This window comes from Scylla paramamosain, chromosome 1 (assembly GCF_035594125.1).
Source record: "Scylla paramamosain isolate STU-SP2022 chromosome 1, ASM3559412v1, whole genome shotgun sequence".
NCBI lineage: Eukaryota > Metazoa > Arthropoda > Malacostraca > Decapoda > Portunidae > Scylla > Scylla paramamosain.
In genome coordinates, this window is record NC_087151.1 from 235,001 (window position 1) to 252,500 (window position 17,500).

General features: G+C 40.7%; 2 protein-coding genes and 2 long non-coding RNA genes across 18 annotated transcripts in view; 3 read left to right on the forward strand and 1 right to left on the reverse strand.

The window, feature by feature from the left end:
- The window catches only part of LOC135108557 (uncharacterized), a 4,530-nt gene extending 3,048 nt beyond the window's left edge, over positions 1 to 1,482 (forward strand). Inside the window, exon 2 of the long non-coding RNA XR_010272353.1 lies at positions 1,110 to 1,482. This is a non-coding gene — a long non-coding RNA (uncharacterized LOC135108557). The remainder of the gene's footprint in view (positions 1 to 1,109) is intronic.
- LOC135108650 (uncharacterized) overlaps positions 1 to 2,308 on the forward strand; it is a 30,208-nt gene extending 27,900 nt beyond the window's left edge. Inside the window, exons 1-2 of one of the 2 annotated variants that reach the window (XR_010272463.1) lie at positions 1,826 to 1,964; positions 2,084 to 2,308. This is a non-coding gene — a long non-coding RNA (uncharacterized LOC135108650). Of the gene's footprint in view, positions 1 to 1,825; positions 1,965 to 2,083 lie in introns of those variants that run through there. The other variant, XR_010272412.1, reaches the window with a different exon arrangement.
- LOC135108049 (probable E3 ubiquitin-protein ligase HERC4) lies at positions 1,559 to 12,216 on the reverse strand. Of its 13 annotated transcripts, none has more exons than XM_064019223.1 (12): positions 11,932 to 12,216; positions 10,619 to 10,768; positions 8,680 to 9,260; positions 7,525 to 7,610; positions 6,963 to 7,094; positions 6,447 to 6,597; positions 6,114 to 6,332; positions 5,582 to 5,760; positions 4,751 to 5,244; positions 3,693 to 4,386; positions 3,022 to 3,105; positions 2,469 to 2,523 (listed from the first exon to the last, which is right to left on the reverse strand). In XM_064019223.1, exons 3-7 carry the CDS (start codon positions 8,762 to 8,764, stop codon positions 6,259 to 6,261), a joined length of 528 nt encoding a protein of 175 aa, XP_063875293.1. In that variant the 5' UTR covers positions 8,765 to 9,260; positions 10,619 to 10,768; positions 11,932 to 12,216; the 3' UTR covers positions 2,469 to 2,523; positions 3,022 to 3,105; positions 3,693 to 4,386; positions 4,751 to 5,244; positions 5,582 to 5,760; positions 6,114 to 6,258. The 13 variants fall into 13 exon arrangements, with proteins under 13 accessions (XP_063875675.1, XP_063875600.1, XP_063875202.1 ...); XM_064019376.1 differs by lacking the exon at positions 11,932 to 12,216 and adding an exon at positions 8,302 to 8,386 and having other exon boundaries at positions 8,680 to 8,752; positions 10,619 to 10,964; XM_064019308.1 differs by lacking the exon at positions 11,932 to 12,216 and adding an exon at positions 8,302 to 8,386 and having other exon boundaries at positions 10,619 to 10,963.
- Positions 12,217 to 16,358: 4,142 nt separating this feature from the next.
- The window catches only part of LOC135108801 (uncharacterized), a 42,755-nt gene continuing 41,613 nt past the window's right edge, over positions 16,359 to 17,500 (forward strand). For both annotated transcript variants that reach the window (XM_064019839.1, XM_064019853.1), the window contains exon 1: positions 16,359 to 16,503. The gene's annotated coding sequence lies outside the window, so the exon portion shown is untranslated. The remainder of the gene's footprint in view (positions 16,504 to 17,500) is intronic.

Sequence of the window (17,500 nt, forward strand, 5' to 3'; positions counted from 1 at the left end):
ACTACTACTACTACTACTACTGCTATTACTACTACTACTACTACTACTACTGCTATTACTACTACTACTACTACTGCTGTTACTACTACTACTACTACTACTACTACTACTACTTTTTATTCGTATTCTTTCTCCTGTCCTACTACTACTACTACTACTACTACTACTACTACTACTACTACTACTACTTTCAATATCCCTTCCTCCCTCCCTCCCAATTCATTCTTCCCTCTCCCTCTCCCTCTCCCTTTTCTGCAAAAATCTGGTACTAACTTTATTGCAAAAATGGCTTTTGTTGAGAAAAGAGAGAAAGAGAGAGAGAAAGATTTATGAGACAGGGAGGCGAGGGAGAGAGAGAGAGAGAGAGAGAGAGAGAGAGAGAGAGAGAGAGAGAGAGAGAGAGAGAGAGATTACCGTATATTGATATAAATGCATTTCTTAACGTGGATAGGTCTAAATAGGCTTATTTTCCATTACTACTACTACTACTACTACGTTACTCTCTCTCTCTCTCTCTCTCTCTCTCTCCACTTTTTTTTCTTTCAATAATAATATGATAAGGCTTTTCTCTCTCTCTCTCTCTCTCCACTTTTTTTCTTTCAATAATAATATGATAAGGCTTTTCTCTCTCTCTCTCTCTCTCTCTCTCTCTCTCTCTCAATAATAATATAATAAGGCTTTTTTCTCTCTCTCTCTCTCTCTCTCTTTCAATAATAATATAATAAGGCTTTTATCTCTCTCTCTCTCTCTCTCCACTTTTTTTCTTTCACTAATAATAATATAAGGTTTCTCTCTCTCTCTCTCTCTTTCCACTCTTTTTCTTTCAATAATAATATAATAAGGCTTTTCTCTCTCAAGATTTCCTCTTAACCCTCTTTCTTTTACTGTCTTTTTCCTCTCTCTCTCTCTCTCTCTCTCTCTCTCTCTCTCTCTCTTTAATTTAAACCTAGTTAAACGTAGGTACATTATCATGCGAAGGTACATTATCAGGTGAAGGCGCACTGCCACGTGCAACCTGTTTTAGGGGTGTGATACAACACAAATATAAATATAAAGATATATATATACATATATATACATTCTTTATGGACTTGCGTTAATATTGTTAGCAGGAGGGTTGGGAACGAGCCCCTCCAGTGGTGTGCTGTTAACTTCACGTCCTGGGTATCCATCCCCCTGATATGAGGGACGGAGGACGCGAAGACGTTCCACGGTCTGGAGACTCGCCCCCAAAAGGTGGGCCGGTGTTGGCTGGAGCGGGAACGCGGCACTTCCACCGAGTCACCACCGGATGACACCGTGGAGCTTGCTGATGTGTGTGGCAGCACAGGACATCCAGGAGAGGGCGGAATACTCTAAATAAGGCCGTATCTGGCCCTTGTAGAGCAACAGCCTCCCTCTCATGTCCAGCAAGTTGGCCACCCTCCTCTCTCTTTCTCTCTCTCATTTTTATAGTGATAATAATAAAAGTTACCTTTTTCATTTTCTTTATTTCATTCATTTTTTTTGTAACAAGACTAAAAAATATACTCAATTTGATAATAATAATAATAATAATAATAATAATAATAATAATTCTGTAAACTATTACATATATTTTCTATTAATTTCTATATATTCTATTTTCTTAACAGGCACTTCCTCCCACACACAAGGTCACTCTTATCCAACTCACACAGCCTCCCCCTGACCCCCTCACACCCTTCAACACCCCCTCACACCCCGTCAACACCCCCTGACACCCTCACACCAGGCCGAACCCTTCACTCTGCTGTACGGCCTGTAGAAGTTTGTATTTCAGCTTCTCTTTGGTGTTGTATCTTGGCAGGTTGAGTTGGGTGATGCAGGTGTGTGCGACCGGAAGGAAGCTGTCGTCTGCTGTGCTTTGGATCATCAACTTGAGTGCCTGAGAGAGAGAGAGAGAGAGTTTATAAGAGAAAAAGAAAGAGAGGGAGAAAATATTGGTGTGTGTGTGTGTGTGTGTGTGTGTGTGTGAGAGAAAATACAATAAATTACTATTAAATTTATTATTATTATTATTATTATTATTATTATTATTATTATAAATTTATTCATATTTCAGAGGAATGACTGAGAAGAAAGGAAGGAAGGAAGAGGAGGAAGGAAGGAAGGAAGGAAGGAAGGAAGGAAGGAAGGAAGGAAGGAAGGAAGAGAAGAGGACAAGAAGGAAGAGAAAAGGAGGACACTCTCTCTCTCTCTCTCTCTCTCTCTCTCTCTCTCTCTCTCTCTCTCTCTCTCTCTCTCTCTCTCTCTCTCTCTCTCTCTCTCTCTCTCTCCCACAGACCCACAGGATATCCCCCCACAGGATGTTGACAAACCCCACAGTCACTCCCCTCAGCCCCTCTCTCTCTCTCTCTGTCTCTCACCTACCTTCATGCCCAGAATAGGAACCCTGTCAGTGCCCGTCAGGAACTTCAAAAACCACTTCTTCTGCTCCAGGGAGAGTTTGTGAAATACTTCCCAGAACGTGCGTATGACCGGGTGGTCTGGGAAACATTCGCCCTGGAAACACCGACAGAAATCAATAAACGGAAGGATATTAGTGTGAACGGTGTGTTTATTTACATTCCTGCGGTGTCGTGTGGGAGGACTGGGTGAAAACAGACAGTAGAGGAGGTGGGAAGGGGAGGACTGGGTGAAAACAGACAGTAGAGGAGGTGGGGAGGAGAGGACTGGGTGAATAAAGACAGCAGAGGAGGTGGGGAGGGGAGGACTGGGTGAATCAAGACAGCAGAGAAGGTGTGGATTGTGTTCTACAGGAGAGAATGAAAGGATTGGATAAATATTTAAAGAGAGAGGCAACAAAAGATTAGAGACATGAGGAAGGATTGGAGAAATATTAAAAGACACACACATACACACACACATCTTGAAAAACACTTCCAAACAGCCTTTAATGCTGACAAATCCTTGAAAAACACACAAAAAAAATATATATATACAAATAAACAAATAAACATATGTAAACCAAACCTAATTAGTCCTGCACCTGGTTCTCACCTGCCGAGTGGCGTCACACCTGAGCAGCAGCATCTTGGCCTGAGGGTCGAACAAGAATGGATACTCACAGAACAGGATTGGACTCTGTAATGTAAAGGATTGGATTAGTTCAAGTTGTTTTTAAGGGTTGAAGGGGTAAATGAAGAGTTAAAAGGTGTATTTAAGGGTTTAAGGAGGTAAATAAAGGGTAGAAGGGTGATTTTAAGGGTTTATGAGGCTATTTAAAGGTTTGGTGTCTTTTAAAGGATGTTTTCAAGGGCTTAAGAGAATAAATAAAGGGTTTTCAATTTTTAAAGGGTGTTTCTAAGGGTTTCTCAGTTAAAATTAAAGGAAATGTCGATTTTAAAGGATGTTTTTAAGGGTTTAAGAGAATAAATAAAGGGTTTTCAATTTTTAAAGGGTGTTTCTAAGGATCTGTCAGTTAAAATTAAAGGAATTATCAATTTTAAAGGATGTTTTTAAGCGTTCAACATTGAAAGCTCCCCAAACACAGTCACCCATTCACAAACACCCCCAATACACACACAAACACCCCCAAACATGGTCACCCACCTCCCAAACACCCCAAAACACACTCAGACACCCCAAAAACACACCAAAACACACCCAAACACCCCAAAATCACTCAGCCACCTTCAAACACTCCCACACCCCCACACACACACACCCACCTCCCTCCTGGACATCGGGTGAAGCCTGCTGTTCATCCAGTTCAAGTAATCATTCCTAATATCAATTTTCTAATAGCAATTTCTGGGATGTAAAAGTCGTCGTAGTTCAACCGCCCCACTCGGCAGCCGGCTTGGAAGTTCAGACCGTGGACCAGGGACAACAGCCGCAGGGAAGACACGAGGGCACGCCGGTCTCTGTGTGGTGTGGGTAGGTTAGGTTAGGTTTGGTTAAGATCTGGTTGTGGTAGTGGTGGTGGTCTGAGTGGTTGTAAGTGATGTGGTGGTGTTGTAGATAAGAATTGTTGTAGTAGTAGTAGTAGTAGTAGTAGTAGTAGTAGTAGTAGTAGTAGTAGTAGTAGTAGTAGTAGTAGTAGTAAAAGAAGAAGAGGAGGAGGAGGAAGAGAAAGAGAATGAGGAAGAGAATGGTGGTAGTAGTAGTAGTAGTAGTAGTAGTAGTAGTAGTAGTAGTAGTAGTAGTAGTAGTAGTAGTAGTAGTAGTAGTAGTAGTAGTACACAGACAATTATACTTCTCTCTCTCTCTCTTACACTCAAAACACACACACACACTCTCAATGCACACTCTTACAAACCAACTCTCTCTCTCTCTCTTACCTCAGAGCTACATTGGTGAGCTGAATTCAGTATTTGTACCACCACATTCTTGTACAAAGTAACCAGCCTTAGTGTAAAGTCCCTTGGAAGAGAGGCAAGCCAGGAGAGAGAGAGAGAGAGAGAGAGAGAGAGAGAGAGAGAGAGAGAGAGAGAGAGAGAGAGAGAGAGAGAGAGAGAGAGAGAGAGAGAGAGAGAGAGAGAGAGAGAGAATTAATTTTTCTCCTCCAAAAATATACTTAAAACACACAAATCAATAGAAAAACAAAGAAAAAACACCAAAACACATTTAAAACACCCCAAAACACCTTTAAAACACCCCTAAACACACTCAAACACCCCAAACACACCCAAAACACAACCAAAACACCCCAAAACACTCCCAAAACACACTCAAACACTCCCAAACACACACACACACACACATACACACACACAATCCAACTCACTGAACACCTCCGCCATCTCCTTGCCAAGCTTCAACACTCCCTCAGCATACGGCGTTTGGAGTTTGGCTGTTTGTTTAGGGTCAGTGAAGTCCTTGTACAGGGGAAGGACATAACAGCATAAGGCGTCCTGGCTGGGGGATGCGAAGGAAGACTCTTGGCCACGTTTTGAATGCCAGTACGAATCTGTGGACGTTTGGATACGTTTGGATTAGCTCGGTAATGGATCAGTGGACGCTTGTGAGATTCTGCGTGTGAAATGCCAGCAGGTCCGTTTGTCCTGTTTTGTCCTGGGAAACCTTCAGTAAAATGCAGTGAAACGCACACAAACGCACGCACTCGCCACTTCCTGGATGGTCTCCCTTGCAATCCGGCCAATCTGAGCCACACAGTCCTCAGCCAAACGGTAGTCCAGCCCGTGTGTGTGTTTGTGCAAGCCAGCAAGCGTGAAGGAGCTGTTCCAAGCGCACACTGAGGCAAACACTGTCTTTGTGTACCTGTGTTTGGAAGTGGGTGAGTGAATGAGTGTAAACAAACGTGGGGATGGTAATATTGTTCGTTCGTTTGTTTGTTTGTTTGTAAATAGATTAATATGACACAAATGTAAACAAACACAAAAAATACAACATTCTGTCGCTGAAAACATCAAAAATAAATTATATAACACAAACACACACAAATACACTCAGAAACACACACACACACACCCAAATCATACCAAAACACACAACACACTCCCAAACACACACAAAATATACCATAACACACCCAAACACACACACACACACACACACACACACACACACACACACACACACACACACACACACTTACGTAAACAAATCGTCATCAATCATGTCTTCTTCCTCAATTGACAGAAGTTTCTTAATCATATGTTCTTGAATTGTGAGAGAGAGGGGCATTTGGTCGGGGTAGGGGAGGGCTGCAAAAGTCCTCAGCACCCCCACTCTCCCTGCTGACGGTGGCCATGCTGACGTCCCCCCTGCGAAGATCTGGGAGAGAGAGAGAGAGAGAGAGAGAGAGAGAGAGAGAGAGAGAGAGAGAGAGAGAGAGAGAGAGAGAGAGAGAGAGAGAGAGAGAGAGAGAGAGAGAGAGAGAGAAATTGGTTAGTTTTAGGCTTATATAATTTAATTCATGTTTGTTTAGAATTATTCATCATCATCATCATTATTATTATTATTATTATTATTATTATCATTATTCAGTTTGTTTTTCTTGATTATAAATAAAAGAATATACTTTATGTACACCACTACTACTACTACTACTATTACTACTTTTCTCCCTCTTCCTCTTCCTCCCACCACCCAAACACACACACACACACACACACACACACACACACCTAACAAGAGGATCACCCTTGGGAGTATAGCCCAGTTGACCCTGCTTGTTTGACCCCCACAACAGCAGGTAGCCGGCCTGGGTCACGGCAGCAGAGTGGTGACCCGCAGCGGCCAGCAGGACTAAGAGGGTGCCAGCCAAGGAGGTCACCAGGGCAGGATCCTTCTGGGGCCCCTGTCGGTGTCTAAGTGCCAACTGGCCGAAGGTATTTTGTCACCATCTGAAACACACAAAAGCAAAAAATAAATAAATAATGATGATAACACACACACACACACACACACACACATATATACAGACACAGACACAGACATACATACATACAGACACCCACCAGCAGTCAAGGCAAGGGTGTGGTTGGCGTCACAGGCCAGCTGCACTGTCACCTTCCTGGCCAGACTCTTGACAAGCTTGCGTGTGGCGGTGTGACTGTCGCAGGAGTTGACGCCAAGCTCACCGTACCCATTGTCACCCCGTGCGTAGATCTGAGGAGAGAGGGAGAGGTGGGAGGGAGGGAGAGGGAGAGGGAGAGAGAGAGAGAGAGAGAGAGAGAGAGAGAGAGAGAGAGAGAGAGAGAGAGAGAGAGAGAGAGAGAGAAACTAAGACCTAATCTAACAAAACCCAACTTAACTTAAGATATAATATACCTTTAAAGAGAGAGAGAGAGAGTGAGAGGGGAGATTAGAGAGAGAGGGAGAGGGAGAGAACCTAACCTGTCTAGGAGAAATAATTTGAATATACTTGTACAGTAAAATCCCTCTCATCCGGCATTCCAGTATCCGGCAGCTTCAAGTATCCGGCACATTTTTCCCTGAGCCTTAAAATCAATAAAAAATCAATGTGTACTCACAAAATCGATTAAAATTCCCGCACAAGGCATACTCTGTCCCCTGGCCACCAGAGCGCACTGCTTGGCGCCACCCGCGGCCCGCTGCACTGTGTTTACCGAGTGACTCAGTCCCGCGTGTGCACTGTTTATCACCTGACGCCTTCATCATGCCTCAAGTTGTACAAAAGAGGGAGTGTGTTGTGCTTACACTTAAGCAGCTGATCAGATCAGCTGCTGATTAAGATCAGCTGATCTCTGTTATGGTAAGATGCGTGAGTGTGTAAGATGCTGGTCATTGTGGACATAATTTCACTTCTATTCAAGTATCCGGCAATATTCAAGTATCTGACATGTCGGCGGTCCCGTTGATGCCAGATAAGAGGGATTTTACTGTATATATATTGATAACAAGAGAAAAATGAAAAATGTATTGCTCTCTCTCTCTCTCTCTCTCTCTCTTTACAGCTACTAAAATAACAAAATTATTTCTACTCTCTCTCTCTTTCACACACACACACATTACAGGCTCTCTCTCTCTCTCTCTCTCTCTCTCTCTCTCTCTCTATCTCTCTCTCTCACTCACCAGGCCCCAGGAGGTGAGAGAAAGAGAGTGCTGGTCTCCGGCTGCCACCTGAACGATGCTGTAGTTCTGTAGCTCATCAATTAATTCTGCAGGTGAGAGAACAGGTGGTGAGGAGGAGAAAGTGCTATTGGAGTGTTGTGTGGTTATGGTGGTGTGGTGGTAGTAGTAGTAGTAGTAGTAGTAGTAGTAGTAGTAGTAGTAGTAGTAGTAGTAGTAGTAGTAGTAGGTTCATTACATTCCAACCACAGTACATAAATAAATAAATAAATAAATAAGTAAATAAATATGATCAAAAAATAAGAAAACAACAACAACAACAACAACCACATAAAAACTGATGACCCCAACCAGTCACCATGACCTCTAGTACAAGGGTCACACAGGGCCACCACACTGCGACCTGACACAAACATAAACAAGACACCTTTTATGCATGAAGGACAAGTGACCTATGACCCAACAGTGACCCACAGTGACCCACATTGACCCACAGTGACCAACAGTGACCCACAGTGACCCACATTGACCCCACAGTGACCCAACAGTGTCTTCACCTAGAACTGTGGAGTGTACAAGTGCCCAGCTGACACGTGGAGGTGCAGGTGTCAAGGCTAGGTCACATTAGGTCACCTGAACAGAGAGTGTAAGGGGGGGTGGCCTGGTGAAGGGAGGGGGGCCAGGTCAACCCTTAAATTGTGTGTAATAATGAAAATAATGATAACAGTGACCTCTATCTCTCTCTCTCTCTCTCTCTCTTAGGTTAGGTTAGGTGTTTACTTGGCACTCTGGCGTGTACCGAGGTTCCCACACTGCCAAGGGCGGCGAGGGGGGCGTGGGGGGAAGCACAGGGGCACATCCAAGGCTGCGTCACAAAATTTAGTGATTCTTTAGTTTAGTTGTAAACAAAACTATTCTCTTAAAACTACATTTATCTGGTAACTATGCGCACACACACACACACACACACGCACTCACACATACACACACACGCACACACACACATTTAACTAGGGAGAGGCGTCACTGGCTGCACAGGGAAGCAATTTAAGTGGTCTGAAATATCTTACTGGCGTTGTGTGGCGCCATCAACAAAGCAACACCATTTCTCAAGTAAATAAGTATTATATCTAACTCAACACCATCTCAGGCACTCACCTTCCTGTATCTGGTGGTGTGTGCGTGTGTCTGTAGGTGTGGAGGAGCCCTTGAAAGCCAGCACCTTGTACACCTGGTTAAACATAAGATGCCTGGCCTGTAGATCCACGTTTTTGGCGCGACTCTGTGGGCCGTCTCACTTCCCAGGGACAGTTTTTTTGTTTTTTACTAATTACACTGGTTTTTATATATATATTTATCGGTTTTCTAGGTTATGATGATTAATAAAGGTTATATTATTCGTTTTGCATAGGGTTTATCTTATACTAGTATTTTAAGATACCACAAGTTATAAAATCCCACATCTCTAATCTTTGCCTTTTTTTTCTTATTTACGCCACTTTTCCTTTATATTTTCCGGTATAAGATAATGTAAAATACTTAAAAGACTCCGTACTAGTTGTTTATTTATCAAAAGTAACCTCAATTAGTGAATTATAACGCGATCGTCCCTGTCTCAACACTGTACCATTATACAATGTTGACATCCTGAGGACTGTCTAAGAAAGATGAAAGAAATTTAATCCTCTTCCTCTTCCTCGTCTTCCTCACCCTCATCCTCCTTTCTTCCCCTTCCTCCTCTGGCAGAAAAGGGATAAGAGGAGGAAGTAAACGAAAATAAAGAAAGGAATAAGGAAATACTGAATAAAGAAAGAAATAACGAATAATATGATTTAAAACTTTGTCCCTGTTATTTTCCTTCATTTAAATCCTATTCCTCCTCTTCTTCCTCCTCTTCTTCCTCATAATCTTCCTTTCTTCTTCCTTCTCAACATTACTCACCATTTTGTGGTTGTAAATGAAAGATTTATATATCATCTTACGTACATTTTCAACACACACACACACACACACACACTGCATCACCATCTGTACAACGAAAGACAAGGCAACACACACACACACACACACACACACACTGTATAAGCATATGTACAACGAAAGACAAGGCAACACACACACACACACACACACACACACACACACACACACACACACACTGCATAAGCATCTGTACAACGAAAGACAAGGCAACACACACACACACACACACACACTGCATCACCATCTGTACAACGAAATTCAAGGCAACACACACACACACACACACACACACACACACACACACACACACACACACACTGCATCACCATCTGTACAACGAAAGACAAGGCAACACACACACACACACACACACACACACACACACACACACACACACACACACACACACTGTATAAGCATCTGTACAACGAAAGACAAGGCAACACACACACACACACACACACATACACACCAGAAACACCTAGAAACACCTAGAAACACAATTTTACTCCCAAAAACACCTAGAAACCCAAAAAACACTTAAATAACACTTAATTTCCTTTCAAAACACCCCAAAAGCACTCATTTCCTGCAAAAAAACATCGAATAACACTTAATTTCCTTTCAAAACACCCAAAAAAACACATTTCTAGCCAAAACACTTAAAAACACTTAATTTCCTTTCAAAACACCCCAAAAAACATATTTCTAGCCAAAAACACTTAAATAATACTTAATTTCCTTTCAAAACACCCCAGAAGAGACACACACCTACCCAAGGACAGGGAAAAAACAACAATTTCTACCCAAACAAACTTGAAAAACACCAAAATCTAAAAAAAAACACAAAAAAATATAAAAAAAATATATAAAAAAACATCCCCTGCCTTTTTAAAACACCACAGAAACGGTGAATTCACTTAAAAAAAACACTGAAAGCACGACTATTCCCTTTCAAAACACCAAAAACTCTCACTTCTATTCCAAAATGCCTAGAAAAAAATTGCGTATTTAACTCAAAACACTTCATCTTATATTACAAGGCTGCCACATCACCACCACCACCACCACCACCACTACTACTACTACTGCTACTACTACTACGTTTGCTTACCTTTAAAACGCTGGAAATTCAGTGAAAATCTTTTCTTAATATTTCTTCTTTTCCTTCTCCTCTTCCTCCTTCCCTTCCCTCTTCTTCCTCCTCCTTCTTCATTTCTCCTTCTTTCCTCCTCTTTCTATTCTTCTCTATGCATGAAAACAGCTGGAAAATATAGGAAATAACACTAAATACTAATGGAAGGGCACTGGGAGGAGGGAAGGTCCAGGGTCTCGGTCCCCGGATGAAGGCGGCTGATGACGTCACGTCCGCCATATTTACGTTACGCAAATGATTTTGAAAATGACCCCTCGCAAAAATGGAGCTAGGCCGGAATGCTTTACATATTATGAAAGGGCATAATTTTAAATTAATTCTGGACATATAAAAATATTCCAAGCTTCAGTAATAATAAAGCTATATTTAAATAACTATATGAAAAAGTGTTCGAACAAACACGATAAAAAAATACATTCCAAAATCCACAAATCTCATTTCTCACGAACACAATACACTTTAAAAAATCGAAACTATTTTTACAAACAATCAGAAGTTAACCGGAAGCTGAAACAAATAAATAAATAATTTATAAATGTCGACTTTTTGAGTGTTCAACGGGTCTAAAACCCCTCTAAAAGTCCACGTATTTCACTCAAAAGCATCATAACATATTTAAAAGACAATAAACGATTTTTTGAGCCCATAAAATCTTGCCTAGCGGCTGAAATAAAAAATCATGTTTGGCGGTATGAAAAATTTAACGGCAAACAGCAACAATTATTTACGCTGAAACAACCTCACAATCGACATGTTTCCCTTAACACTCGCACGCAAAACACTCAAAACACCACCAAATATTTTTACAAACCATAAAATCTTAGTTAAAAAGCCTAAATATATAAGTTAAGAAAATAGAAAGAATATTGGAACCGAGGGTAGACTCTGGCAATCCATCATGGCGGCCGCGGAAGGGCTGGGAGGGGGCTGAGATGAAAACAAGGTTGGCTATCTCTCTTTCCTTATTATTTGTGGTTGTTATGAAGGTTATTTCTCTGTTTTCTGGATTAATTTCAGCTGTGTGTATGCGTGTGTGTGTATATATATGTGTGTGTGTGTGTGTGTGTGTGTGTGTGTGTGTGTGTGTGTGTATCTATGTGTGTGTGTGTGTGTGTGTGTCCGCCTCTATTCCATGATAAATAGCATTATTTTCTCTTCTCTTCTCCCCTTTTGCTATTAAGTATCAAGTATTTTCCAGGTATTTCCAGTGTTTTCCAGGTAGTGTCGTAGGTTGAAGCCAGACCTCTGCTACCTGTCACTACTAAACTCACCTTAATTGACCTCCTGTGCCTCTGTGGTCCCGTTCCCTGGTGTTTAAATGAAAAGAGGACACACACACACAACCGCACTGCACGGTGTTTCCCAGGTACACTGAGGAAGACAATAAAAAATAATAAATAAATAAAAAAAAATCCCAAAACGCCTGGAGCAGTCTGCCTCCCTCCCTCGGTGAAGGAGGTGGAAACAAGCGGACCCTCACCATGGGGTACAACCGGATACTTTAATTATATGGCAGGAAATGCGAGGGTACATTGACTTTATAAGCGAATAGAAATGAAAATATGTCACTTGAAGCACTGTGAGGTGTTAAGAGAGAGAGAGAGAGAGAGGGAGTCGGTTCCCCGCGCCAAATAGCCTATCACTTATAATTAAACCTTTAAATTGACGGAAACTCGAATAAAAGCATAGAAAACGAGAGGACTGAGTTTATAAGCAAACCTTAAAATTAATTAGAAGTTATGAAAGACACAGTAGACTGTTTATAATGATACTGAAGACTGAAAGAGTGAAAGGGTTAGCCTATCACTCACAATTTAACCATAAATTAATGAAAACTCCAATAAAATCATAGAAAACGAGTTAACCAATATCTTCACTCTTTCACCACTATTCTGTCCACCTCCGCAATGCAAGAGTCAACCAGTATATTCAGTCTTTCACCACTATTCTGTCCACGTCCCCAATGCAAGAGTCAAGCAGTATATTCAGTGTTTCACCACTATTCCATCCACCTCCCTAATCAGTGTGTATCTGGCTGTGGTACATAAGCATATACAAAGGAATATTTCAAAGATAAGGGTGTGATTGGCTAACCTAACACACACACAACAATTGGTTCTGCTTCAAATTGATTTACTAACAATGTGTCTGTGATATATATGCACTGCCAAGAGCTTGTATAAAGACTATGCTAACCTAACCTAACACACATATAATAAAATAAACAAATGTCATAGGATACATTTTTTATTTACAGATAAAGTATATTTACAACACCACACAATGAAAAACATGAATACGATGGCTCAATCTATATTTACGTGGACTCTTGCAACCAAAACACCATGATATTCTGCATCACATGATAATAATAATAATAATAATAATAATAATAATAATAATAATAATAAGGTTAGCATGAGGAATGACTGATTATAATTCAACCAGCATTGGCAGATTTTATGATGAAATGTTGTTACAAGGTTTTATAGGCCTGTACCATCACCAGTTCATTAATATAGGCTGTTTTTGAGGAGGCAGAGGCCAAGAGAAGGAGAGAGAGAAAGGTGTTAGGCAATAAACAAAAGAATAATCTCATTTCACCTCACCTCTATCTCTCTATACCTCTCTAACTTGTCTACATTTCTCATTATAAATATTGTTGAAAGTTTAAGCTGGGAGAGAGACAGGAATAATGTCACTTCATCTCACCTCTCTCTCTCTCTCTCTCTCTCTTCACCTCCCTAACTTGTCTAAATGTTGATATTTTTAGAGGTTCAGGGGAGACAAAAGGTGATATGAGGTGTTATGACAGAAAATACATAGGAATATTCTCACTTCATCTCACCTCTCTCTCTCTCTCTCTCTCTCTTCACCTCCCTAACTTGTGTCACAGTAGATGACAAAGAAGAGGAAGAAGTTAGTCAGTTTGTGGGAGTTTTGGGGATGAGTTAAGTTAATCCCATTACGTCACACTGATGGAATGCCCTTAGGGAAACGTACGTGTGTGTGTGTGTGTGTGTGTGTGTGTGTGAAAGATATAATTGTTTATGTACAGTCTCTCTCTCTCTCTCTCTCTCTCTCTCTCTCTCTCTCTCTCTCTCTCTCTCTCTCTCTCTCTCTCTCTCATTTTCCAGGGTGCTTATGTACAGCCTCTCTCTCTCTCTCTCTCTCTCTCTCTCTCTCTCTCTCTCTCTCTCTCTCTCTCTCTCTCTCTCTCTCTCACATTTTCCAGGGTGGTTTCAAGACTCCATCAACAAATTTAAGGGAGAATCTTTACGCATTTTCAAGGGTGCTTTCAAGATTCCAGAGGTACATTATCTGTAAGACTGGAAATATTGCGTCACGTCTCAGCAACCTTTAAAAGCAACTACAGTAATCCAGGAGAGAGAGAGAGAGAGAGAGAGAGAGAGAGAGAGAGAGAGAGAGAGAGAGAGAGAGAGAGAAATTGTGTTGAATCTTATTTTCGCCCACCATGGTTGCCTGAGCGGAGAAAAAGTTACTGAATTTTACGCTATTTCTCACTTATTTGTTGAGCTTTTGCATTCTCCTTCCAGGTGGACGTAAAGAAAGAGTTGACGTATCCATACATGCCTTCAGAATTATCATAGTAAACAAAATCATCAAGAAATGTGTATTAATGTGTGCGGTGATGTTCGAGGCGATCGTGAGGGTAGCTAGATGGAAGGAAGGGAAAGGCTGTATATATTTCTACTTGTAATAAAGTTAATAGTGAATATTTTTCACTGAATTTAATAGTGTAGACGCGTCAGTTATTCCCCTGTGTACACTATTAAAAGAAACGTGAAAATCTATCAGGTTACTTTAAAAATTGAGAAGGCACGTCTAGGGTAGCCTAGCCTAGCCTAGCCGACATGATCCAGTGGCAAGATTTATAATATGCTTGATCAAGTGAAATTAATAATATTCCTGATACTTTCTCCAGTCTCACATCAGGCAGTGGTGCTCATGATTCATCTACAAGCGGTATATCATTCAAAGAAAATCCGCAAATACGAGTTTCAGCCAAGATTTGAAACTCCAAGGGACATCGTCATCTGTACAGGGTAACGCAAAATTTGTTGTAATCACTTTAACACAGTAATATTCACTTATATAACCACTGCTCGCGACCACTTCACATTGCCAAATCAATATATCCTTCTCTCCACTAATTATTATTCAATCTGCAAGCAAAACCTCTTAAAATAATAATAATAATAAAAAAATTCAATGTTATGGTGCGTTTAAGCTTTTTGCCTTGCCCTGTAACAAAAACAGCTGATTTCTTGTAAACACCGAGAGAGAGAGAGAGAGAGAGAGAGAGAGAGAGAGAGAGAGAGAGAGAGAGAGAGAGAGAGAGAGTAATTAGCAAACTTCTGTAATTAAGAGATATTAATTTGACCTTTTAAACTGAATTATTACGTCCTTTGTCTGTTATTAACGCTACAGTTCACCCTCGTCAATTAATCGTAATTTTAAATGTATCTTGTCACGTCAAGCTGGTCTCATAAGTTCAGCTTGACCTAACCTAACCTAACCAAACGTAAACAGTTAGGCTATTTTTTTTTCTTGATTGTTTTTTTTTCTCGTCGTTTCTCTCTCTCTCTCTCTCTCTCTCTCTCTCTCTCTCTCTCTCTCTCTCTCTCTCTCTCTCTCTCTCTCTCTCTCTCTCTCTTATTTTATTATTGTTATCATCATTATTCTTGTTTTTTTCTTTTATTTATTTTTCATTCTCTTCCTTCTCTCTCTCTCTCTCTCTCTCTCTCTCTCTCTCTCTCTCTCTCTCTCTCTCTCTCTCTCTCTCTCTCTCTCTCTCTCTACGTATTTTGCCTGTCTGTCCTCGTGTGTGTGTGTGTGTGTGTGTGTGTGTGTGTGTATCTCATTTATTGGTTCATTCATTATTTCATCTTTCATTGTATTATCTCTCTCTCTCTCTCTCTCTCTCTCTCTCTCTCTCTCTCTCTCTCTCTCTCTCTCTCTCTCCTTCCTTCCTCATTTCACGAAGCATATCACCATGTAACTAAGAGAGAGAGAGAGAGAGAGAGAGAGAGAGAGAGAGAGATCTGATTAAAAACAAAACATGAATTACGGAAATAAAATAAAAAGAAAATAAAGGAAATAAAAAAAGAAGAGGAAAAGATTGATGTGATTTATATAATATTGAAAAAAAAGAGAATAACCGCCTAGAGAGACCGTACCAAGATAGTCGACATGGGCACAGTGTTCGGACGATTCGCTATGACTGTGGCCTCGTCTCGCTTTGTTTCATGACAGCTCAAATTTATATATTCTTATCCTTACTAGGGAGAACATCAACTAAAGGATAATATCAAAGCTTGTCTGTTTTTTTATTAGAAGTATATGCAGTGTTCATATTAATGCAAGAATTTTATATAAAGACGAAGTCAAAGCCAAACATGATCTACCATTGTTGAAATAATGCATATTATCTCATAAAACCGTAACTAACTTTTATAAACCATTCAAAACGCTTAATAAAATATAAAAAAATAAAAAGAATTACAAAATAAATGACAGGAAGCTCTGAAACATTGAAAAAATAAAGATAGGTAACTAAAAAGATTAATAGGCAACATCACTCAGTCAGGCAGTATCGGTCTGTGAACGGGCGGAGACGGACGTTGCCAGAATATCTCCCTGTTAAGTCCGTTTCTTTTTTTCTCTTTTTTCTGTTTTTGCGTGTGTGTGTGCCCACGTCAATGAACTGACCATTAGGATAACCACAAAGCATAGTTCCCCCGGTGCTATGAAGGCGTGGACTCCCATTTGAATCGTGAAAAGTGAAAAATAATGTGGCCTTTGACTCGCGACTGGAAGAGGTAAGGTCCTTTTTTCTGCATTTTATTTATTTATTCATTTATTTTAGGAAATTAACGATGAAGGGTGACGAAAACTAGAAAGAAAGTGTGTGTGTGTGTGTGTGTGTGTGTGTGTGTGTGTGTGTGTGTGTGTGTGTGTGTGTGTTTGTGTGTTTGAGGAATTGTTAACTGAACGTCCTTAAGGATATATATATATATTGAGAACTTTGCATTGTGGTCTTACCTCTGATGCCACGTCACCTTATTAATCAGTAATACTAATAATATACACACACACACACACACACACTCTCTCTCTCTCTCTCTCTCTCTCTCTCTCTCTCTCGTTGTTGTGGTAGTAATAGTAATAGTAGTAGTAATTGTTAGGTTAGTTTAATAATTACTACTACTACTATTTCAAACACTCTCTCTCTCTCTCTCTCTCTCTCTCTCTCTCTCTCTCTCTCTCTCTCTCTCTCTCGTTGTTGTTGTGGTAGTAATAGTAGTAGTAGTAATTGTTCGGTTAGTTTAATAATTACTACTACTACTACTATTTCTCTCTCTCTCTCTCTCTCTCTCTCTCTCTCTCTCTCTCTCTCTCTCTCTCTCTCTCTCTCTATTGGTTGAAAAGGTCAAATTTTCTGAGAGAGAGAGAGAGAGTTTTCTTTTTCTCCTTCCTTCTCTCTCTCTCTCTCTCTCTCTCTCTCTCTCTCTCTCTCTCTCTCTCTCTCTCTCTCTCTCTCTCTCTCTCAATATTGTTATCATTATTATTATTATTATTATTATTTTACTTAGAGAGAGAGAGAGAGAGAGAGAGAGAGAGAGAGAGAGAGAGAGAGAGAGAGAGAGAGAAATAGTTGAAAGCAGGAAAGGAGACGGGAATGGGGAGGGAGAGTGGGGGAGAATGGGGGATGGGGAGGTGGGGGGAGGGGAGAAATATGATATCCCTGGTGTTGGGTCCCCCCAGTGAGTGTCAACACCTCCCCTCCCCCTCTCTCTCTCCCCCCTCTTATCTCCC